We start from the raw sequence: 23,765 nt of genomic DNA, 5'->3' as shown, positions 1-23,765 counted from the left end.
CGGAATGGCCCTCCTAAAACTCCCATGGACCACCAAGGCTGGCCTTCAGGCTGCACACTGTGGACCGCACACCCTTCCCAGCTGAAGTTCCCGCTCTTCTCTCTTGGAGGAACTCGATTTTCCTCACAACCGTCTGCAGCAGGTTCCTTCAGCACCCACACGAGGTGTCACGCACAAGGACGGGAATCAGAGGTTACTCAACTTGTGTGGGACACAGAACTCGAACCTGGGTCTCCCTCACTCCAAACCTGTCATTGCAACCCCTGTGCTGCCTGATGCCTTGGGGCCCTGATGAGGCTGCCTATGCTGGGGCCCAGTGCAGACTTGGGTCTCGCTGGGCCAGCCCTGGGCTTGGTCAGGGGAGGAGACAGGTGGGCGGCCACTCACGGTACTGGGCTTTGGCAGCTGCTTTAGCGGCGGCTTTGGCTGCAGCCGGGGTCCCTACTCCTGGATGGAGAGGGACGAGGCTCAGGGGTGGTATCCACGGAGGGTTCAGAAGACCCTCAGGCCCACTTGCTCATGCAGCTCACCTGTAACACCTCCGGGCCCTACGCCAATGCCGGGCCCCACGCCAATGCCGGGCCCCACGCCAAGGCCGGGACCCACACCAAGGCCGGGACCCACACCAGGACCCACGCCAATACCAGGGCCTAACCCTACAAGGGCAAGAAGAGCTCATCTTTACCAAGTCCGACCCAGGAGGCAGAAACTGACGGAAGGAGCAGGCAGGCTGGGAGTCAAGGGCCTTCGGTTCCCATCCCAGCCCAGGCACAGCCTTGCCGTGTGACCCTGGACAAGTTACTTTCCCTTGGTGGCCCTCAGCTTCCTCATTCAGGCTGCACACTGTGGACCCCACACCCTGCCTGTGAATATGTACAGGATCAGGAGCTCTTAACTTTTGGGGGACAAAGACCTTTTCTGAGACTTTGGAGGGTGATGGAAGCAGAGTTACATGGTAAAGGAAGTTCTGCAAGACAGGTGGACCTGGGTTCAAAGCTCAGCTCAGTCCATTTAGCTGTGTGAATGTGGGCCTGTTACTTAAGCTCTCAGAACCTCAGTTGCTCAGTAAAATGGGAATAATAGTACCAACTTCATAACGGTGGTATAAAGATTACTTTAGCAAATAGCAGCTTTACAAAACAGGGGTTGTCTGTGAGTTTGGAGCTCAGCTGACCTGAGGCTAAGATGTTCTCTGGCCCAGACAGCCCTAGACTTTGTGGTCTGCACCTTGCTGCCCGCAGGTCCCTAAAGCCAGGACTCGTGGACCCCCTGGCCCAGGGCCTGACATGCAGCTGGGCTCTGATGGGTGGGGCTACTGCAGTTTGCCATATTCAGGAAGGTGTGGGTACCTGGGGCTGCCAGGATAGCATGTAGCAAGAGATGCAGAACCTTGTCAGGGTGCAAGAAATACTGCCATGGCTCAAGGGGGTGGGAGCCCAGAGGAGCCCAGAAAGGGGCAGGCCCCTGGCTGGACTGAGAGTGGAGGGCCTCTGAGAAGAGTGGGGAGTGGGTCCTGGAGGGCTCAGCAGGGCCTGTTCTCACTGTGCTTTTGTAATCAGAAGCTTCACCCTTCACCCATGGCCCCTAAAAGCAGACAGGCATGCCAAAAGCTATGTGGAAGGCACATGTCCAGATTGTGACCGCCTCGGGGGGACCTGCCTCTCAAGGGGAGCTGAGTAGGGGACATGAGGGATGAGGATGGCTGGGGGCAGAAGTGAGGGGATGGGGCACTTACCAAACTGGGCAGCTTTGGCGGCTGCTTTGGCGGCATCAGCTGCTGGGGTCCCTACTCCTGTATAGGTGACAAGCAGGGTTCAGGGAGTGGTCCCTTCCCAGTGTCCCCCACCCCCCACTGTGGAAAGACCTCCCAGAGTCCACCTCTAGGGAACTGTCCCCTCTCCCAGAAGACTCTTCCTGAGGTGCCTCCTCATGCAAGAGACAGAGGGAAGCATGCAGAGCCCAGCCCGAGGCAGGCGCCTGGGTTCCAGGCTTGCTCTGCAGAGGGCCTGCCCGCTGGCCTGGGCACGTCCCTTCGCTGAGAAGTGGCTCTGAGACTGTGATATTCCAGCTCTGGCTGTGGTGGAGGGGAGCCCAAAGCTGTGAGTGGTCCTCTCCTAAGCCTTCTAAAACATGTGTGGCACCTTCTGCTGAAAGTAGTGTTAATTTAAAAAGTGCCTGTATCCAAATTATTGGAGGAAATGGCTCATTTCTTGGGGAAATTTAAAAGGAGAATTTTATCCCAGAAAGAAGGAATGTCGAGGAAAAATCTGATGGGAAAAAACAACCATGCCAGGCTGTAACTTAATCTCATTGTAATTCAGTCTCCTCCTTTGGCCTCTGGTTAGTGGAGAAGAAAGAGCCCAGGAAACTAAAGGGTGATACAGGCCCTCCCACCTGATCAGGAACAAGAAAGGCCACCAAGCTCTGGCAGGACAGAGCTCGCCCACCTACTGTCTGACTTCCTGAGCTCCTCCACATATGACAGACAACCCCTGTTTTGTAAAGCTGCTATTTGCTAAAGTAATCTTTATACCACCATTATGAAGTTGGTACTATTATTCCCATTTTACTGAGCAACTGGAATCCCATGGAGGGTCTTCCCTCTGAACTAGGGGAAATTGCTTTTCCCTCCTCCCCACCTCTGGGCTTGGTCTTGCCATCTGTAAAGTGATGCACGTGACCTGGGTCAACTCCAAGGCCCCTTCCATGAGACAAAGCAGGACTTAGCTCACCTGGAACCCCTCCAGTGCCGGGCACACCTGGTATTCCATCTCCGACACCTGGCACTAGCCCTCCCAGGGCTCCTGCTCCTCCAGCACCTGGAGGAGGGGAGAGTGTCCAGCCCTGCCCCTAAGATCACCCACCTTTCTGGGGGAGTGGAGGGTGGAGGTGGAGTGTGGAGCAGAATGGCTACATGAGCACCTCCAACTTGCTGGTTTGGGTCGAGGGTGATAAGCAGGGCACCAATAATCCTAATGGTGGGCAACTAAAAAGGGCAGAGAAGTTCAGTGTGGCTTTGGAAGATGGGGCCAGGGATGCCTGACCTTGGCCCAGGCCATTTCAGCCCCAGAGACCTGAGCATGAGTTTGCTCTGCCCTCATGCTGGAGAACTGCTCCAAGCTCAGAGCCTGGGCCCCACCGATGAGCAGGGCTGGAGTGGGGAAAGGGGATGCACTGCCTCAGGTGGGAGTGGGCACAGGCCAGGCACAGGCACTTACCATACTTGGCGGCGGCCTTGGCTGCAGCGGCTGCCTGAGCTGCAGCAGCGGCTTGGGCTGCAGCTGCGAGGAAACAGGAACCAAGAAAGAAAGGTACACTCAGACGTCTTGCTGGGTCCCTGTGAGGCTGTGCTTAGAGCAGGGCTCCTGCTCAAAGGCAGGCCCTCCCCGCGCTCTCCCCAGTTCCTGCCTGAACAGGCTGAAGCCCAGGCAACACTCCCTCATCCCCTACCCGCCATAGCCCTACAGAAGAGAAGCCCCCATGCCTTCTCCCACTTTCTCTAGGTGCAACTAAGGCTCACGGGAGAGGGCAGCTCCAGGAACACCTCCGACTCCAGGTCCGACCCCGTAGCCAGGAAAGCCCCCAGCACCAACCCCGAAAGTGGGAATGCCTCCAACTCCCACTCCGGCTCTGGCCCCTGCAGAGGTGGGAGAATCAAGTAGAAAAGGATCTTGATGAGAAGCTGGGTTGAGCTCTAGGTGATGCTGGTCACCTGGGGGAGAGGATGAAAGCCTCCCCCAAGTCTTGTCCTCGAAGGACTGGAAACCATGGAATGCTTGGGCCCCCACCAGCCTCTTCCAGGAAACCTTTACTGACTGCCTCCAGATGCTTCCCCAACCTCTCTCACTGAGCACTTGGGGAAGGGCCCCTTTGTGGGCTATGGAGAGACGGTGGGCAGGTCCCATATCCCCAGCCAGGCTTAGGCTCCTCTGAAAGGGCCCTGGCCTGGGCAGGAAGGGCCAGGGACATTGTTCCTACTAGGAATGCCATCTTGGGGCTCTCCTATCACTCAGCCTCTTGGCTTCATGACAAGTGGGAGACAAATGGGGGAGACATTACTCCGGGGCCCAACTGGTCCAAGTCCTAGCTCTGCCAGTGACTTGCTGTGTGACACTGGGCCAGTCACTCCCCTTCTCTGGCCAGAACAGGGAGGGGCAGACTATCGGCACAACACTCACCAAATTTGGCAGCTTTGGCAGCTGCTTTAGCAGCTGCAGCTGGTGAGACAGCTCCTGGAGAGACCAAAAGGGACACAAGTGATCAGGAGAGAACGGAAGAGAGATGTGCAATATATACCCCCTGTCCAACCATCTGTCTGGCCCATCTTCTGTCTATTGAGCCAACCCAATGGATGCTTACCCATCCATTCACCTACTCATATCTCTATGTACCCATCTGTCCATCTGTCTATCTAACCACCCATTCATCTATCCACTGACCTATCCATATGTCTGTCTATTCTTGGATTTTGATCCACCCACTCAAACACTTATCTCTCTGTCTATCCATGTAGGCTTATGTTCATCCACTTATTCACTCATTGGCCTATCTATCCATACATCTAACTATCCAACCACCCATTTTGCATTTACCTTCTCCTGCCCATCTGTTTACCTACTCATCCAACCATGTGTTTACCCATCCATCCAACCATCCACAAACCCATCCCGTCCATCCATCAATCCACCCACCCATCCATCCATCACATCCGTCCATCCCATCCTTCCTTCTGTCTCATCCTTTCCATCTGTCCATCCATCCATCCATTCCATCCCATCCATCCATTTCGTCCATCCCATCCATCCATCCATCCATTCCATCCATTCCATCAATCCATCCATCCATCCATCCATCCATCTATCCAACCACCTACCCACCCATCTACCATTTACTGAGCACCTATTCAGCTAAGTGCTTGGAACATATAGATGAAAAAGACATGGTTCCTGCCCCCAGGAGCACACTGACAGCCAGAAGGTGAATTAGAGAAGATGATGGTGAGAGTGACTAATTAGGAGATTGTTAAAGCCCAAGGGAGAGAAGATGTAGCATGGTGAACAGATGGAGCAAAGAGGATAGATGGGTGAGGCACTAGGGGAAGTCCAAAAGTCTTGACAATAGTTTCAGTCTTTCTCTCTTGCACCTAGACACACATACACACACACAGTCCAGCCCACCCATGATGCCTGGCCCCCCAATACCTGGGACCCCAACACCTGGGAGTCCAACACCAGGGACGCCAACACCAGGGACTCCAACACCAGGGACCCCAACACCAGGGACTCCAACTCCTGGGACACCTGGTACTCCCCGGCCAAAGCCTGGCCCACCAGGCACCAAGCCTCCAGCAGCTCCTGTAGAAGGAAAGGATTGTTCTTCTGGTGGGACCCTCAGGGGGAACCTCAGAGGTCCTCCAAGTGAATGGCGGTGAGGAGCTGTGGGAGTGGCAGGTGGGCTGGCATTGCCTCTGCATAGATGCAGCTCATCCAAGAGATGGGAACAGCTGAGGGAGCCCTCTAGAGCTCTAAGGGCTTGGATGCATGGGTGGGGAGAAACTGATCCTAGTCTAAAGCAAAGCCGGAGCTCCCCATGGGGCACCCATGCAGTTGGCGCAGCAGCCATGGGTTGGCCCGGTAGGATGGGAGGAGCCAGATGCTCCACAGGGCACCCCCCTTGCTGGGCCCATCAGTAGAAAGGGCTGGAAGGGGCAAAGATAAGGAGACAAGAACAGGCATGTTTGGGGGTGGGAGGAGGGAGGCTGCCATAGATGGACAAAGTCCATCCAGCCTTGTAGGACTGGGGTCTCCAAGGCCCATACAGGGCTCTGAGAGCAGGTCCTGAGGGTCTGAGGGTTGGCCAGAGTCCTGGGCCTATCCCCTCTGGGGGTACTCACCATATTTAGCTGCCTTAGCGGCCGCCTTTGCAGCAGCAGCTGGAGCCCCGGCCCCTGGAGAGACAGCCGCAGAGGTTGAGGCCCTTTCCCTGCGGTGGCCCTCCCCAGGACATCCTCACCCCCTGCTGGAACAGACGCTACCTGCAATGCCTCCTATCCCAGGAATGGCGCCGGCCCCACCAGGAATGCCGCCACCGCCAACACCAGGGAGAACTCCAGCTCCTCCGGCACCTGTTGGGATAGGGACAGGGCAGGTGTGGCTCCCAGCACCCCTCCTGAGACCAGACAGGGAGGACACTTGGATGCTGGCCTTTTACCCAGACGCTATCCCCTGGGAACAAGGCCCAGGCATCTCCAGTTTACCTGCTTGAGAAGGCCCCCACCCCACTGTTCCTTGACACCCCCAGAGTGTCCATTTCAACACATGTATTAAGAGACTTGTATGTTTTCAGACAAATCTCATTCTAACCACTGCCACATACTGAGAAACCACAAGCCGCCGCTCCCCGAGCCAGAGAGGGGGCCCCCCGTAGGAATGTACAAGGCTTCCTCTCCCTGTGTTCCGAAGACCCAGCCAAGTCTGTAATCCAAGCTCCTGGCTGCCTGGTTCTGGCAGCCCCTTGCTGCCCCACTCTCCTGCTCCCACATTCCAGCCATCCCCTCCAGCCTGGGGGACTGGGAGGGAGGGCCTGGGGTGCCTCGGTGGAGCAGGCCTCTAGCTCAGTGCTCCCCCCTCATTGTCAGCCTTTGGGCTGATGGGGAATGTCTTCTGTCCCACTGTGGCTACAGGAAGGGCTCACCTGGGACTGGAGACAAGGCAAGGACTTCAGTCCCAATGAACTGATTCTGAACTGGGGGTTACCTGGGGCAGGGGGACAGAAGCCCCCTGTGCCCCCAACATGGGTTCAGGGAAGGCTGTGCCACATCTGCTAGCCAAGGGGTCATGGCTGAAGGGGCTTGTTGCACACTTTACAGTACACATTAAATTGATGCTAAACTATTAAATTATTTATTTAGATGCTCATATATGTACCACCTAAAATGATCATCCCAACCACCATAGTATCTATTCCCTCTGCCTGGGATCCTCGTCACTGTTTTAACCAAATGGCCAACTCCACCTATATTTTAATGCCTGAATCAAATGTTGTTTTCTCTGAGAAGCCTTCGTGATTTTCCCCAGGTAGAAATAATGTCTCTTTCTTCAGTAATTCCACAACAGGGCCTACGTTTTCTAGTAGGACTCTTATCTGTCCCTGTGCTCTGAAATGGATGGAGGGAGGGAGGGAGGGAAGAAGGGATGGAGAGAGATAGAAGGAAGACTGAATGGACAGATGGGAGGCAGGTGGGAGGGATGGAGGAAGCCAGTGGTGTTGACACATTTGGATAAATGAGGATGGGGAGAGGCCCCTGGTAAGTGTCTGTGAGGCAGGCCCCAAGTGTAACGGGAGGGTTGCTGGGGCAGGGGGCTGGCAAGTGAGGATCTCAGGTACTCACCATACTTTGCTGCTTTAGCTGCGGCTGCTGCTGCAGCCTGCGAGCCAACCCCTGAGGGAGGGAAGGAGAAAGACTCTGAAAACAGCTCCTGCGTCTCAGAGCCCACCAGCGCCAAGAGAACAATCCTTCTACATAGGGCTGTGGGTGGGGGCTTCCTGGCCAGCCAGAGGCTGATTGAGTTGCCCCCACCCGGGACCCTCCTCCAGGCTCATACTGGTGTCGGGATGCAGGATGGGCTGGCCTGCTTTCTGGAGGGAGCCTGGCCAGCCCCAGGGCTCTGGAGCCTGGTGCTTAGCATCCCTCTGGCGGACAGTGTGGCGAGGCTTTCCTTACCTGTCCCTGTCGGGTACCCAGCCTTGGCCCCAGCACCAGCCACTCCTCCGGGCCCATAGCCTGTGAGACAGAGGCCCAGTGGGCGTGTGTGCAGACCTCACCATGGCTTCCCTTCCTCCCCTGCCGTCCAGGGGCGGGGCTGCCCAGAGGGGTTCCATCTCGTCACCCCCAGTCAGTTAAAACAAATACAAAAGCATGTGGAATGGTTATTTCCATTTTACAGATGAAAATACAGGCTCAGAGAAGAAACTGGTTTGCCCGAGGCCTGGGGCTAAGTGTGAGGGCCAAAATTGAGAACCAGGCTGTCCGAGTCTAAGTTCTATGTCCTTTCTTAGGGGAGTCCCTTTCTAAGACTTCACCCTGACCCCAGCTGGGTGCTCTCCTAGCCCCGGGGCTGGGGACACAGCACCCTTGCCAGGACCCTGCAGCTGGAAAGAGCTGGAAGCCCACCAATCTAGGAGGGTCTTACTCACCATAGGGCAGTTTCCCAGTGCTGTAGGGCAGTCCGTAGCCACCTGAAGAGAGAGCAGGGCAGGCTTAGGGGCTGCCCCTTGGCAGTGCCAAGCCACTGCCTCAGTGGACAAACCTACCCCCACGGGTACTGAGGCCTGAGACCTCCTCCCAAGGGTCCTGAGCTGCTCACAGAGGCTCTTAGGAGAGCAGAGGCCCTGGGTGGAGGAGGAAGAGGGCTGTCCTGCTCCAGGGCCTGATGGGACACCCATTCCCCTACAAATCCAGGCCCTGCCATGGCCCCGAAATCTGAGTATCTTCCTTATTCTCCTCCTCAAGGGGAAACATCTCCTTGTCTGAGCTGATTGTGGGGTTGGGTTGGATTAGAGGACTTTTTTCAATGAATGGAGTTTCTTACCATCCACACAAGTGGTTTCCCATCAGGGCGACAGGGCTCTGAGTGTGTGCATGTGTGTGCCTATGAGTGAGGCCAACACCCCAGTTTGGCTTTCCCATGCTCTCCTTTGCTGGTAACCAGAAGTGAGCTTCAATACCTAAGTTTCCTGACCCCCTGCCCCAGCACAGAGATGCTAGTGGCTGCACAAGTGCCTCCCTACAAGCGGCTTTTCAGCAGTGAGGCCCAGTGAGTGGTGCCTCTTGACTCCTCCTTCTGACCTGGCAGCTTGGGTGCCTTGATGGGGTACCCCAGTGGGACTCCAGGCTGCTGACCCCCAAAGGGTCCAACTCCTGTGGGAACAAGGAGAGTAAAATCAGGTCCCAGCAACTTGGACCAGCAGCCCCTGCTAAGCCTCTTGCCTCACACTACACTTTCTGCTCAGACAGAATGAGTGCCAGCTGCTCTGGAAACCATCCTGCCTAGTGGGCCGTCCTGCCTCCCTGACCATCACTGGCCAGCCTAGCATCCCCCAGCACCAGGCCACTTCCTCCAGGAAGCAGCAGGGCTCTCCCTGCTGGGGCCTAGGCCTTAGCTGGGGCCTGCAGCCCTCCCAGCATTTGGCACAGACTGGTGGGTTTTCTGGGCTCATTTGGGGGCTGCACAGACCAGAGGGGTTAGAGGAGCAGGCCTGTGGCTCATGCCACTTTGGGCTGAAGCGGGTCCAAGTCTAGGAGCAGTAAACCTGAGGGGAACTGGACAGGCCTTGATGGGATTCTGGGTGCCCGGGCCTGCCGGGTCAAGAGCCCCTTCCTGGCTAGCCAGTCTGCTGCCTTACCTGGGATTCCAGCAAAAGCTCCACCTCCACCTGCAACGACAAGGTGCTGTCACTGCAGCCCTGCCACCATGGGTGCAGCCCCAAAGCACCGACGGCTGCCCGGGGCAGTGGCCAACTCTGCCCAGACCTCCTATCTCCTGCTGCCCTCTCACACCCCTGGGGACTTCTGAGAGAGAGGTACACTGCCCATCTTTTCCCAGGGTTGGAGCACATGGGGTACCTGCCCAGAGAGCCCTGAGCCCAGGGTCCCCTCCCCACCCCACCCACCTCCGCTCCCACCCCAGGCCAGAAGCACCTGAGGGTGGGTAGAAATTCTCACCATGGACCCCCAGCCTGGCTGGCTGCATACCTGGGGTCTTGGCCTTGACTCCTGTTCCAGTGGGAACCCCAGGGAGCACCCCCACACCTGGGAACCGAGCTCCTGAGGGGGCAAAGTGGGGTCTGGCAGTAAGGGCGAGAAGGCAGGCCTTGCAGGCCCGGCCTGGCACCCACACCTCCTTGGGGTCACACCGCTGACCTCCCTCTGTACTGACTGTCAGCCACAGGCAGGGTTCCCGTGTTTGGGGAGAGGGCCCCGTGTAGTGGTGACTCTCCTTTCCTGCCTGACCCAGTGTCAGAAGACCTGAGTTTTAATCCTGTTTCCTGTTCCTCAGCTAGCCTTGTCTCTAATCTAGAGCTGGTTTCCAGCCACCCTGTCTGCACCCCCCTGAGAAGGCAGACAGTACGAGCTGGTGGGAAGCGGGAAGGTTCTGCCCTTTGGGGCTCTGGATCGGTGTAGGTTCACAACCAGACACAAAGCAGCCATCTGCTGGGGCAGGGAATCTCCATTTGCCAGCTTCTGGTGCTCCCTCCTCTCCCGTCTCCCCTGGGGGTGGGCCACCTCAGCCAGAGAGAGAGAGGGGCACTCTTGTCAGCGAATCCCACAGAGCAGCCCAAATCTGGGCTTCTGGGGGAATTCAGAAGGTCATATGATGAGTGGGTGGCCAGGCCCTGGCAGGGACAGGAGGAGGAGAGGGCAGCTCCGAGGGGCTCTCCTGCAGGGCGGATGTGTGGGGCAGGCCTCCCGGTGACTCATAGCTTTTGGGAAACAGCTGGCCACGCTGGGGACTTGGTGTGTCCTGGGAGGCCCATCTCAGGCTGACGATCTGGGTGGGGCCCTGGGGTCAGAGCTTGGGTGGGGCTGAGGGAGGCTTTGTGGGGAAAGACCACCAGGGGACTTATGTCTGTCAGCCTGAGCTCTGCTGCTTAGAGAAGCAGTGCTGGTCAGGACCCAGGGCCTCTGGTGTCCTCAGCTAGTGGGGAGGTGAGGGGCTGCTCTCCTTGGTACAGCGCCCCATCCTCCTTGCCCTCACCTGTTCCTGGGAGCACTCCACCTGGGTATACACCTGGTAGCCCCACACCTGTGGCCAAAAGAAGAGAGCTGTGAGCAGCAGCCCGGCCTCCAGGCGCTTCTCCCTGGCCCCTCCCTCTGCGGCAGCTCCAGGGCTCCCCAGCCAGCCACCTGGGCACCCGGGGGATGCAGCCAGGGACACCTATGTGGTGGCCGCAGCTCTTCTCCCACCAGTTTTGGAAGTTATCTGTAAAGCCTTCTGTGCGTGGATTTGTTTTGTCTCCTGGAGCCTGTTTACATGGCTGGCCCAGCCCACCTCTGGTCTAACAGCTGCCAGATGTTCCCTCCCTGCTGTGTGGACTCAAGCAGCCTTTTGTTCAACCTGAAGTCACTTCCTCAAGGGCTCTGTGCCGGGGACCAAGCACCAGATGGGGCATCAGTCCGCCTAGGGATCCCTGCAGCTCCCCTCTGGCTGCTGCCGGCCCTCCTGCACTGACTGCATTCTGAACCTCAGTGTCTCCATCTCTCACCCACGTGCCTACCACGTAGCCTGTCTCTGGGGTCTCTTTCTGCCCCAGGATCCTGGTAGAAGGGCCTCTCATCCCCATTTCAGAGTTGGCCTCACACTTCCTGCCCCTGCAGCTAGGCCCTGCCTTTCCTGTCCATCCTGACCTCCGCCCTTGGCCCAGGCACTCCACACTGACCAGGCACTTTCCCAGGCTTCCCTCCAGCCCCAACGCCGACTCCTGCTCCAGTCTGAGGCACCACCGCACCTGGTGTGGAAGGGGCCACATCAGAGTGGGTCCCACCCAGGCCTGCAGGCTTCACCTGGGCAACCTGGGTCTGGCCGCCATACCTGTAGACACTCCTAAGCCTCCAACCCCGCCGATGCCGCCGACACCGCCAAGCCCGGCACCTACAGAGCCAGGAGTGTGAGAGGCGAGGGGTCATGTAAGAACAGTGGGAGGCAGGAGGGCCCTGGGCTGCAAGCTGGGGGCCCAGTGTTGAGGTCTAGCCCTGCCACCACCTCTCTCTGAGGCTTGGGCACCGCTGGTTGCCTCCTCAAGCCCTGTAGACTGGAGGATCCTACCCGTCTGCCTCCCAGGAAAGGTTCTTTGCCAAGTGGAGGGTGCACAGAGGCCAGGGAGCTTCTGACTGTCCCAGAGAGAGTAACACTCACCTGCCTTGGCAGCTTTATAGGCTGCAGCAGCGCCAGCCACTCCGCCAGGCACCAGAGCCCCCGGGTAGGTGCCTGCAGGAAAGGCCCCGAGCCCTGCAGAGAGGAGGAGTGGGTGAGGCCCCGAGCCCTAACTGATTGGGAGGTGCATTTGAGGGGGCTCTGCTGCTGTCTGCAGTTCTGTGCCAAGTTGCGACCTCTCCTCCCAGGACCCAGTTAGTGTTGGAGAGCAAAACGTGTCAGACTGCTCTGCTCAGCCTAGCAAAACTGCGGGGATCTTTCTGGGGTCAAATTTCCACCTCCACCCCCTCTTCCAGGAAGTCTTCCTGAGGTCTTGCTGAGTTGAACAATTCCTCTGGGCTGCTTGGCCCTGGGGGGCTTCTTCTCTGCAGCTCTCAGCACTAGGACCCAGCTGTGACTCCCTTGTGCCCTGGGCAGCCACTCAGGGCAGAGGGGTTTCAATATCACCTCCCATGCCAGTACCCAGGACAGGTTTAGTCTGCATCCCTGTATGCTTACTGCCCCCCACACTGGGCAGTTGCCCTGGGCCCGGCTCTAGCCCCCAGATGGCATCTTGCCTGTATATCAACACTAACCTGCCCCGGGGCCACCTCCTACGAGCCCTCCAGCACCTGCAGGGAGAAAGAGACAGAGCCAGGTGAGGAGAGGAGAGGCTGGTGTGTGGGCATCATTTCTGGGCCCAGAGAGGAAGGATCTCATAGAGAAGCGGGCAGGAACCCTGTGGTCAGTGTGCAACCACTCAGGTCCCTAAGTTGGATTCAACCTTTGGTACTCAGGGCCTCATCCCAATAAAACAGCAGCACCACATCATGACTAGCTGCTATGTGCCATGTAGGCATGATTGCACTGATCCCCCCATAACATCCCTGGGCTGGCATTGCTTCCCCTGGAAGGCCCACCAGCTAATGGAGGACCCAGCAGGGCTTTCTGGGAGGGCTGGGGCTAAGCAGAGTCTGCCAGCAAGACCGCACCCAGGCCAGGCCCTGCCCTGCTCCCACTGTTAGTCTCCACCCCAAGCCTCTCTTCTGCTTGCTTGCAGGGGTCCCCTGGCTCAGCCCATTCCCTGTCCCGTCTATCTGGAGCCCCTTCATCCCCCACCAGCTGTCAGTCTATCCATCCTGCAGTCCAGGAGCCTCCTTGCTTGCAGAAGGATGTTAAAATGTTTATGAGAAGCCAGATGGGTCCCTCTGGCCTGAGGCTTCCCACATCTGGGTCCCATCGCTCCCTCTCCCCCTCCAGGAGACATTCCATGGCTTTGTCCAGGACCGCTGGGCAATCAGGTTGGAGTTCACAACTGTGCTGGGTTTGTTTCCAATTATGTGAGGATCTTTTCTGCCAGCACCAGTCTTGAGTGCCAGAGTCCTGAGCTCTAGGGACTTGGAGCCCAGGAGGGCCTACCTGGCTTTCACTGGGTGTGGTCTCCCTTCCCACCAGTCTTTCCTACGTGGGGGGCTGACTGCATCTGAAACTCCGCTGGCCCCTCTGTAAGGTGGCTCTCTAGCTCCGGCCCCTCTACCTCCCAGGTGTGGTGTGGAGGTCAGGCTGGGCCTGGGTGTGCCTGAATTCACTTCCCAGCACCACAGGCCCTGCCTCCCCCCAGCTCTGTCAGGGGCTTCTCTCAAGCCAGGCCTGTTTCCTGAGCTGCAATAGGGCAGGAGACAGGCTTGGGCTTTTTCTGACCACACAGGGCTGGGAGAAAAGATGGGGACCAACCAGGAACTGAGAAGAGGCTCGGGTGGGTGGCGGTAAGGCAGGCAGCCCTTCTGCAGCCATCTAACCTTTTCCCATGCTCCCCCACCAGCTGTCTGGTCCCAGGGCCGCACCCCAGCATGACCAGCCCCACCCCTGCTTGTCCTTCTTCCCGTGGACTCACCTGGCCCAAATGCCCCTAGGAGTCCAGCCCCTGGAAAAGAGAATAGAGATGAGGAGCTGACCACAGCTCAGGGCTCAGGGGTCTGGCCAGCCCAACCCTTCCTCTTACTGGAGTCAGAGAGCCCTGGATTCAAGTCCTGCTGCATCTACTTACACTCGCCATGAAGAACACATCACTTTACTCCTCTGAGACTAAGTTTTTCCACCTACAAAATGGCCAGTGTGTCCCCTGCCTTCCTGGGACCAGTGGGCTTGTGAGAAGAAGGCACCTAATATGTGCAGCCTGCCAGCGTGCCCAGTGGGTGTCCCCTGGCCTTTCTGCCCTTTTGGGTGTGGCTGGCCTCCAGCTGGTCGTGGGGGTGTGGCTGGGGGCCAGCTCTCCAAGGCCCATGCGGAGCAACTGCCAGGCCACCCACCTTCTACTCACCAAGGGATTAATTGTTCCCAAGCACAGTGCATACTGCTGTGCCCCACTCCATCCTGCCTGGGCAGGCCTTGGTGTCTCCACTGTGTGGATATGGGGAACTGCCTGTGGGGGTGGGGGTGGGGCATTGGCCCTGCCCAATTCTTTATAGTTCAGGGTCCTGAGGCTGAAAGAATGCATCGGAGGGGTTGTGGAATCCAGCCCCTTTCCATCAGCAGGAGTTGCCCTGACTTCCCTTTTGGCCTCCTTTACCCTGAGCTGAAAGTCTTTTCGGAAGTCTAAAATAAATCTTTAATGAATAAAAGCCTCCCTTTAGCAACCCTCATTAAGGGACCCTCTATACAGCTGTCTCAGTCTCCCCACTGGTGTTTCATCACAGTCTACCATGTGTCCCCTGCTGCCAGTGGGATCAACCAATCTGCGCTTCAGCTTTGCAGTCCCAACCTCCAGGATTTGGGGTTTTCTCCATTAAGCACAGTCCTTCATCCACTCCTTTGCTTATCTGGGCCTTCCTTGCCCTCTGCCCACCATCAAAGACCCGGGTAAGATTGCTCACTCCTCCAGGAAGACAGAGTGCAGGTCTGGCAGGCTGAGCAGTGAATGACAAGGGTTCCAGCCTTGCAGACCCCTGCAGACTCCAGGAAGCCCCTTGCCCAGGCCTCCTGTCCTACCCTCCTGTCTCTCTTCCCTGGCCCTGGCCCTGGAGTTTCACAACCCAGATTCATTTGCGGAGAAGAAGAATCTGGGTCTTGTAGATTCATTTGCACTTGGATCATCAAACATCAGGATTTCATAAGAGCTGTTGGACATTCAAACTGTCCTGGAGTCTGGAACCTCAGAGTCAGAGAGACACAGAGCAGGGTGGGGGGGTGTCAAGGTCACATGTGGAGCATCTCATGCCGATGGGGCCATAAATCTGGACAGAGACGCCATTTCCTCCACCTGCTCTTTCTCCACCAGTGCCTCTGGGAGAGATCTGCCCTCCCCCTTTCCTGGGGGTATATTCTTTGGAGCTGATGGTGGATCCCCTACTGTCAGACCTGGTGCCCTAAGGGTGAGGCCAGGACAGATCTAGTCACGTCTTCTTACTGGAAACCTCCCTGGTTTGGACACAGCTGGGAGGAGCCTAGCATCAGTTCAGGGCTTGGTCAGGGGTCAGGGTTCAGCCTGGGGTCAGAATACAGGCTCAGTTGGTCATCAAGGTCAGGATATCTCAGGTCTTGGTCTTGGATTAAAGAAGGCTTGGTCTGGAGTCTGGGGCCCACCATCTGTATCAGAGCCCCAGAGTGATGGTCACAGGCTGAGTGGCCACCAGAACATCAGTCCCTACCTTTGCCCCCAGCACCAAGGCTGTTTCTGGATGCTATGCAGAGCAGACTCTCAGACGGCTGTGCACAGAGGCACTGCAGGGTAGACAGTGGACAGACACCTCACACAGGGAGGATGTCAAGCTGCGTCCAGCCTCTGTCCCTGGAAGCCCTGGGGCCCAGCCCCAGCCTGCTCACACCTGGGGGCCTGCTCAGCGCCTCCCCACTTCCTCCTGCCTGTTGGCTCCCTTGCTGGGTTCACGGCTCTGTGGGCCCTCCCCTCCCCTGTCCCCAGCCCCAGAGACCTCAGGTCTTACCTGGCTTGGGTGGTTTGCCTCCAGGCCCCAATGCTGCAGAGGGAAGAGATGGTAGTGAGTGGAGAGCCTCAGCCCACCTGTCCTACTACTTATCCCCCCAGGGCGTTGTATGGTCTCACTCCCCAGGCCCTGAGGGCTGCCAGGGACAGTCCTCCCTGGGCCAAGGAGCCTCTTGGAGCCCAGTGTCTAGCCACCAGGGTTGAGGGCCCAGCTCTGGTCCTGGTTTGTGGTTAATATTCTCTCAGACTCAGTTTCTCAGCCTCTGAAGGGGATGATGATACCAGCTCAGCTTTGCAGGGATGTCGTAGAGAATCAAAAGGAATATGAAAGAAGGCAGGGTCACCAGGGAAAGAGGCCGGAGGGAGCAGGGAGGGAGGCCCGTGAGTCCCAGTTTTCAGATGAGTCTTTTCCCACTGGACCCTCAGTCTTAAAATAAGGGGGCCCTTGATGCCTGGGCCTTCTGGGGTCCTGAGGTCTGAGGGTCCGTGTGAACCAGAGTGACCGCCCAGACCCATCAGGAGGAACCAAGTTTGGTTTCCAAGCTCACCTCCTCCTCCCAGGCCTCCAAGACCAGCCCCTGTGTTGAGAGAGAGGGAGGGAGAGGGAGGGAGCTGTCAGTGCCCCAGCAGAAGGCCACCCACCGACCCCTGGTCCAGTCTGTCACTGCCTAGCTCCGTGACCTTGGGCCAGCCTGAATGTCTGTGAGATTCAGTTTCCTCGCCAGGCCAGCAGCCCTGTACCAGTCTGTAGCTGGGAGCATGCTGATGGCTACCCTCATTTCCATGTTAGTGCTGAGCATTCAAATACTTTCTAATACTTGGAAATACGTAAGTATTAGAAAGTGTTTTCAATCTGCTTTAAAGCATTATGCTTCTTTGTCTGAATTAAAAATACGCCTCCCTGATGCCATGCTCCAACACTCTGCCCATTTCCTTTTGCGGGGCTTCCAGTCTCCCTCCGTACTTGGGTATTGCTTTTATGTTGCTTTTACTTGGAAAACACTCTATCATATCACACGACAGACAGCACATCCATCCTCCTAGCAGCTGTGGCGGGGGGAGCCCAGAACAGGGTGCCTTCCCTGCGTGTGGAAGTCTGAGGTCATCACCTGGGTAGTAGACTCCTCCGGGAACGCCACCAGGAACAGCCCCTGGGACCCCTGGAAGGAAGCAGAAAGAGTCGTCCTTTAGCTAGAATTAGTAAGAGCCTGATAATGATGATAATGACGATACTACACATCTACACAGCAGTCTATTCCCAAAGCAGTTTGTGTTTACAAACCATCCTCCCATTCATGCTCCTCAGAATGGCCCTTTGAGTTTGGAAGGGCATGGATTACTATATTCATTTTAACAGATGTGAACTCAGGTTCAGAGAGGTTAAGAGACATGCCTGGGGACACACAGCTGGAAAGAGACGGAGCCTGGATTCAAAGCAGGCCACTCCTCTGTGTTACCTGTTTCTCCTCTCCCCTGGAGAGGGCCTGGCATGGGGCAGGGACTCAGTGCCTTTCACTGGCAGCCACCTCTCTCCAGCCTTGAGCAGCACAGGCAGGGGCCAGAGTTGTGGGGCGGCAGGCCGAGCTGCCACAGTGAGCAGTAAGGAAATGCGGCGGCTGCCAGCAAAAAACACAGCCATTCCCACACTGATAGGACAGCGTGAGGTCAGCGTCCTCAGCCACTGGGCAGCAAGGGTTGGGTGGGGTTCTGGCTGTCTGACACGGGGCTGTCTTAGGAGGCGCCGGGGCCCAGAGGGGGACACCATGAATGAGCAAAGTGAATAGTTTCCTAAGGAAAAGCTAATTCACTGGCCAGGCCAGGGGCCGTCTGCCGGCCAAGATCACGAGTTCACTCCCCACAGACCAGTGAAGCTCTCACTGGGGGACTCTGTGGTGCTGAGCCCCAGACCCAGGCTGAGCGTGGCCATGGCAACAGACAATCCTGCGGCAGCCCAGACCCTGACTGCACCAGCACAGAATGGTGCCAACCCTGACAAGCTGCCAGGGCCCCAGCCCCAGCCCTGCCCTCTGAAAGGGGCATGGATGGGGCTAGTGGCCAGTGTTGGGCAGTCTGCAGTGTGTCCAGAGGCCTCCCAGCCAGATGTGGCCTGGCCATGCTGTACAGATGGGCCTGCCAGCCCCAGCGCCCTGTCAGCCCAGCAAGGTGAGGGATGCCAAGCTGTCACGCCCACCCTGTGCCAAAGCCCTGGCACCACCCATACCCCCCAGGGTTGATGGCCCCCCAAGAACTGCAGTCCAGGCCTGGAGTGTGCCAAAAAAAAAGATCTGGTTAGAGCCTTAGGGGCTCAGAGAGGCAGCCCCAGGAGGCCGGGCCTGCTGGGAATGAGCACTCTGGCTCTGTCATCAGCTGCCAAACACACACATGGTCTGCCTTGGGCCTTTGATGCCTTCCTTGGCTCCGGCCTCCTGCTTTCAGCACTGCCTCTTATGTGTCTTTCCCGGTTGTGCTCCAGGCCTTTCTCTGTCCGCCTCAGCCTCTCTCCTTCCTGATGGTGCCCTCTCCCCACCTCTCTGCTTTCTGGCCCCAGAGCAGACTACAGGAGCAGGGTGGGGGGCAGAGGGAGCAAGGGGCTCAGGACAGACGTATAGAGCCTCTCCTCTTGGCCATGCAACTTCTTACGGTCTGTGTGACCTTGGACAAGTCACTTAACCTCTCGGAACCCTGTTTTCATTTTTAGCAATGTGGGGCTGATAACTGCTGCCTTGCAAGGTTGTTGTGAGTTGTCAAAGGATCAAGGAAGAGACCTTGTCCTGCCCTGGACCTGGCACAGGATAATTGCCAAAATAAGAAAAGATAGCAACTCTGTGTCTCCACTTTGCTGCATAGCACATAGCCTGGGGCCAAGAATATGGTAGGCATTCAATGAATGATGGGTGAATTAGATGGAGGGGAGACAAGGATACTGCCTGTGGGTCTGGGTCCAACCTATTCCATCCCCAGCACACATTGGGCTGGTCTAGTGCTCGGGCCTGGCTGACCCCCACTTCCTCCCCGGGAGTTCTGCTCCCCGACAGCCCGACAGCCTGTCTGTGGCCAGGCCCCTCCTGGGCCTGCCAGCTCCTCCTCCTCTGCTTCCCCTCTCCCCAGCGCCCACTCATGTCTCCTCAGCTCTCTCCTCTCCCCACTCTCTACCCCCATGATTCAGATCCCAGCAATGTTTGCCAAACTCTGTGCTTGAACCATGACAGCTGGGGAGCTCTGGATTTTGATCCTTACTTGGCACTGAGGAAATGGAGAAGGCTTAGTAGGTGTAAAGGGCCTCTGCCCTGCCTCCTTTCTCAAGTGCAGCAGAAGTGAGAACAAAGTAAGACAGTTGTTGGTTAAGGGCCTCCACAAAGGCAGCAGCCTCCTCTCACGCTGCAGCACGCCTTCCTTCTCAACCTGCACTCCTTGGTCTGAGCCGTTCCTGCTGCCAGGAATGCCCTCTCCTCCATCCAGCTCCCACCCTTCCACCAAGACTGGGCTCAGATTCTCCCTCCTGCCTTCTCTAAGCCTGTGGCTCTCACCGCTCAGCTGGCCCAAAACAGTTGGCCCGGAGCATGCTTGTCTTGTTTTATGTGGGTTTGGCTTGTTTTGCTGGCTAGCCCAGGGTGGAACTTGCCTCTTACATCTGAGAACCATGATCCTAGACTCTTAGGGATCATAATAGTCTTCTGGCCTTGGTTGAAACTCCTGCAAACAGCCCCTTGTGCTCCTGCTTGCATGCCTCCCATGACAGGAAAATCCCCACCTCCCCACGCTGCCAGCTCTATTACAGAGAGGTCTCCCTGTCGCGATACAATCTGCTCCTCTGTCTCTCCCATTCTGCCTCCCAGAGCCCCACAGACCAAGGCTCATCTCTGATTCATGGATGATTCCCAAACACTGGCCTTTCTTTCACAGCCTAACTCAAATGTCACATCTGTTGTGAAGCCTTCCTGGATTTCCTGTGACTCCTCTGGGCTGCCCCCTCTGCAGTCCTGTCTGCAGCCTCCACCACTGTGTGCTGCTCCCCACTAGAAAAACACGGCATGGATAGCAAGAGGGAAAACTAAACCTGACAGATGTGCACAGATTGTATGGGGCGGTCAGCCCAAGTTAGAAATTCTGAATCAAAATATATGTCATTAAAAAAATTCACATTCCCACGATCCTCTTATTTGATGAAGTTTTTGAGATGTTACATTGCTGGAACTTCCCGCCGACCTTAGGAGATGAGTGGGGCAAGGATGCTTCTCCCATATTACAGCCAAGGAAACCAAGAGCCAGTGAGATGAAAAGCCTGGCCAGGATCCACAGCTGACCTGTCATACACAGGCCCTGCCTCTAGGTTCAAAGATCTGGGAGGAGGCTGTTTAGGAGCAAGCAGTGGGCCAGCAGGGGCAAGGGGCTCTGCCAAGCCAAAGTCCAGGGGAATGGCCTGGGAGCAGATAAGACCATGCGAAGCTGTTTGTTGTTTGCATGGAGAAAGGCTGCCAAGGGTTTTTCAAAAACAATCTGTTCTCCAGTGGGTGCCTCTGTCCCTTCCCTCCCTTGGGCACGTTTGTTGTGCTGCCTTAGCCCCAGCAGACACAGAGGCAGGAGCAACCCCTAAACCAGAGGTCCTTGGCCCTGAAGGCTCATAAAAGTCATTTGAGCAGGTTTTACTAAACCTCTGAGTCCAGGTCTCTCCCCAGACCAAATAAAGCAGGAATTCTTGGGTGGGACCCTGGCTTCAGAATTGTTTAAAGCTCTCTATATGTTTAAAACTTCAATAGGCAGCCAGGGTTAATAATCCTTGTTCCAAATCATCTTTAGTTCCGAAATCAGAAAGAAAAACAAAAAACTGCTGATATTATTTCTAGAGGATGTGGAGAGAATTACGCCTGAGTTAATTTCTCTCTCTTTTTAAATGGCACAGGGGTTTCGGGCAGCTGGTCCTCAAAGCTGCTCCTGACCCATCCTAAATGGGTCTATACAATCCTTTCCATCACAGTCTTCCCGGGGAGCTCCTTTCTTGCCTCCACTGGCAGCATGGTTCTTTTGAGCTGGGGAACACATGCGGTGATATCCTCTTGGGCGGGGGGGAAGCTGGGATCCCCCAGGACAGCCAGGCAGGTGGCTGTGTGTGTACCTGTGTGAGTGTGAACCTGTGTCTGCAGCCCTTCCCACTCCCCAACCCCTTTGGTATTCTATGGGCCCTGGACACAAACCCCAGAAGACCTCACCAATTCATACACCCCTTATTTGGACCTAGCTATTCTACCACCTGGGACAGAGCTGATATTTGTGTTCGTACAGAAAGAACAAGGCCAGCCGAGCATTTAGCGGTATCACTGAGGATGTAAAGGGATGGCATGTTCTGCTCTAGGGCATGTCCACCCTAGAAGCCAGGGTCCCACCCAAGAATTCCAGGCCTGTGCCTCCCCAAATGTTACCTGGTACCAGACCCTACCCCCTCACTCTTTGGCCCAGGGCAGTTCGCTGGCTGGTGCTAACCCTGTGGGGCTGCCTTAGCCTGTCTGACCCTCAGATTCCCCACTTGTAAAGTGAAGATAATTGTGCTCAATTCTCAGGGTTTTTGTGGGGATTAACTGCTCTGCTCCAGGTGGAAGCTCTCTCTGGGAAGGTGGATGTTCAGGCCGCACCTTGGGGAGGCAGGAGGCGGTTCAGGCAGGCCCAGAGCTGCTGCTCTTGAGCACTGGGACAGCGGCTCCTTTGGGGTTGTCTTACTCCCCACCTGGGCCCCACGTGATGGCATGCGCGTCGTTCGGCCTCACCGGAGCCCAGGAGCTGACCTCTGGCCAGGAGGCCCCTGCACCCAGCAGACCTGTCCAGCCCATCAATCTCACGGAAACAGCTGCTGCTCCTGCCCAGCCCTTACTCCAGCCTGCAGCCTGGCCCTGCCCCACCCTGTGCTCCCCCAACACTGGCCTCTGCTGAAGGTCTGGTTCTAATGGCAGGAAGGACTCCCACAGAGAACAGACCCCACCCAGGCCCCCTTCCCTATGGCTCGGGAGCGGGCTCCTCTCTCCCCATGGCCAGGGGTACCCTTGGGGTCTGTGGCAGGGCACACATACCAGATGGTCCAGGACTGTCCTGAGGTCTACTCCAGCCTCTGCCATTGGTCACACTCCCTCTGCCAGGAGGTGGACATGCCCCCCAGCTTCCCTGTCCTCACTTGTGTTCCATACCACACACATACTCACACTCACAGTGACATGTACTGTGACAGTCAACACCCAGTGATACACGTCCAGGCACCAGATCTCCCCCGTGTATATGCCTTTTGGGTGGTGGGCTTTTGCACGGGCTACAGGCACTTTCACTTACCCTACAAACCCCCAACATGCACAAGCACATGTGAACATGCACATGCACACCTGTCCAAGGATGAACCTGTGAATAGCCATCCTCTTCCAGAAAACTCCTCCACCATTTGGTGACATATTTGGACATATACACATGTGCATACCTGTGCAATATCATGTGATATTATTCATGTATGCATGCATGTACACACACACACACACACAGAAGTCCCGGCTTTCCTTACCAGGGACAGACCACAGCAGCAGCTTTCCAACCTGTAACCCAGGAACCAACTTAACCCTGACTTTCCTCAGAGGGGTGTCCTGACTTCCCAGGAGACAAGGTACCTTGCACATTGCAGCTGAGCTGGCCTCCAACCCAGGTCCCCTGCCCCCAGGGCACGTGTGCACACCCGCTGGGTCCACAGGTGTGCAAAGTGCCAATGCCCACAGACCCATTGGGACCCCACCAGCCCTTATCCAGCATGCCCCTGACCCCCACTGGGAGGGCATGCAGGACAGAGCAGGGGCCCCTCGGCCCTCTCAGGGCAGCGGGACCTGGCCTCTGGGGTGGGACTTTCCTGAGTCGTGAGGCATCTGACAGGTTCCTCCTCAGCACGGGCTGGCTCCAGGGAGGGTGGTTCCAAGGATCCAGTGGCTGAGGGGCTCCTGCCTGGGACCCTTGGACAGCGCAGGGTATGGGGCTGGGAGGTGCGCTCTCTCCCAGCAGTCCAGCCACCTGGCTGAGAGGCTGGGGGGCTATGGGCAAGTCCGGAAGGGGCTGAGGCCTACCTCCAGGCTGCGAGGGATGGACGATGGACAGCAGGAGCAGGAGGACTCCGGGCCGCAGGGCTGCAGCTGTCAGACCCGCCATCTCGAGGAGAAATGCCCCAGCCTGCTCTCCGCGCCTCGTTTTATCCCCAAAGCGTAATTGCTGCTTCTGCGACTGCAAGGGAAGGAGGGAGGGAGGGAGGGCGGGTGGTTGGGCGGAGGAGGGGGGGGTGCCGGAGGAGGGGGCTGCGGGGAGGGGGCAATTACGAAAGGCCAGCTCGCAAGCCTCCCAGGCTGGGGCCGATGGGACTGGACTGTGGGCCTTTTTCCTTAAAACTCACACTCACGCGCACACAAGCACACACGCACACACATACGTTTCCCCATCTCTCCGGCTTTCCCTCTGTGCCTGTTCTCTCCTTGCTGGCCCTGTTCCCACCAGAAAGTGCAAGGGGGGCCTCTGCCAGGACAGCCCTCGGGAGAGGAAGCAGGAGGGAGGGCCCTGCAGCCTAGCCAAAAATCCGGCCCCAGCCAAGGCCTGAGTGGCCAGGCCCCCGCCCCTCCGGCTGGGCCCCAGGCCCAGCAAGGGGACACAGGCCAGCTGTCCCGCGCCTCTTCCCCCACCCAGCTCTGCAGTCTCCTCCAGCACCCCCAGGCCTGGCTAGAGACGTTCCCTGCCCAAAGCTGGCGAGGCAGAGTGTTGGGCAGGTCTGGGGCCTGGGGCCTGGGGTCTGGGGCCAGTGTCTACAGAGGTTGAGGTGCTGCGGGTAGAATGGCCTGGAAGGTGAGATCTTGTTGGCGTTGCCCCGTGGGGCAAATGGGGGAAGGAAGGGGGACACTGACCTAGGGTCA

General features: G+C 57.2%; 1 protein-coding gene across 1 annotated transcript in view; it reads right to left on the bottom strand.

The window, feature by feature from the left end:
* ELN (elastin) overlaps nucleotides 1–23,325 on the bottom strand; it is a 31,387-nt gene extending 8,062 nt beyond the window's left edge. Inside the window, exons 1-27 of the mRNA XM_036887332.2 lie at nucleotides 23,291–23,325; nucleotides 22,935–23,088; nucleotides 16,962–17,012; nucleotides 16,401–16,430; nucleotides 15,854–15,886; nucleotides 13,807–13,836; nucleotides 12,509–12,544; nucleotides 11,916–12,008; nucleotides 11,592–11,651; nucleotides 11,440–11,508; nucleotides 10,758–10,805; nucleotides 9,755–9,826; nucleotides 9,406–9,435; nucleotides 8,849–8,920; nucleotides 8,197–8,238; nucleotides 7,724–7,783; nucleotides 7,391–7,441; nucleotides 6,035–6,124; nucleotides 5,894–5,947; nucleotides 5,202–5,354; nucleotides 4,179–4,232; nucleotides 3,521–3,637; nucleotides 3,219–3,281; nucleotides 2,733–2,819; nucleotides 1,736–1,792; nucleotides 531–656; nucleotides 388–447 (exon numbers count right to left, since the gene is read on the bottom strand). Of these exons, the coding sequence (XP_036743227.2) occupies nucleotides 388–447; nucleotides 531–656; nucleotides 1,736–1,792; nucleotides 2,733–2,819; nucleotides 3,219–3,281; nucleotides 3,521–3,637; nucleotides 4,179–4,232; nucleotides 5,202–5,354; nucleotides 5,894–5,947; nucleotides 6,035–6,124; nucleotides 7,391–7,441; nucleotides 7,724–7,783; nucleotides 8,197–8,238; nucleotides 8,849–8,920; nucleotides 9,406–9,435; nucleotides 9,755–9,826; nucleotides 10,758–10,805; nucleotides 11,440–11,508; nucleotides 11,592–11,651; nucleotides 11,916–12,008; nucleotides 12,509–12,544; nucleotides 13,807–13,836; nucleotides 15,854–15,886; nucleotides 16,401–16,430; nucleotides 16,962–17,012; nucleotides 22,935–23,016 (1,720 nt within the window). The 5' untranslated portion in view covers nucleotides 23,017–23,088; nucleotides 23,291–23,325. The remainder of the gene's footprint in view (nucleotides 1–387; nucleotides 448–530; nucleotides 657–1,735; nucleotides 1,793–2,732; nucleotides 2,820–3,218; nucleotides 3,282–3,520; nucleotides 3,638–4,178; nucleotides 4,233–5,201; nucleotides 5,355–5,893; nucleotides 5,948–6,034; nucleotides 6,125–7,390; nucleotides 7,442–7,723; nucleotides 7,784–8,196; nucleotides 8,239–8,848; nucleotides 8,921–9,405; nucleotides 9,436–9,754; nucleotides 9,827–10,757; nucleotides 10,806–11,439; nucleotides 11,509–11,591; nucleotides 11,652–11,915; nucleotides 12,009–12,508; nucleotides 12,545–13,806; nucleotides 13,837–15,853; nucleotides 15,887–16,400; nucleotides 16,431–16,961; nucleotides 17,013–22,934; nucleotides 23,089–23,290) is intronic.
* Nucleotides 23,326–23,765: the final 440 nt, after the last annotated feature.

This window comes from Manis pentadactyla, chromosome 10 (assembly GCF_030020395.1).
Source record: "Manis pentadactyla isolate mManPen7 chromosome 10, mManPen7.hap1, whole genome shotgun sequence".
NCBI classification, from domain to species: domain Eukaryota; kingdom Metazoa; phylum Chordata; class Mammalia; order Pholidota; family Manidae; genus Manis; species Manis pentadactyla.
The sequence above is the reverse complement of the archived record's forward strand: the minus strand, read 5'-3'. Positions and strand labels throughout refer to the sequence as shown.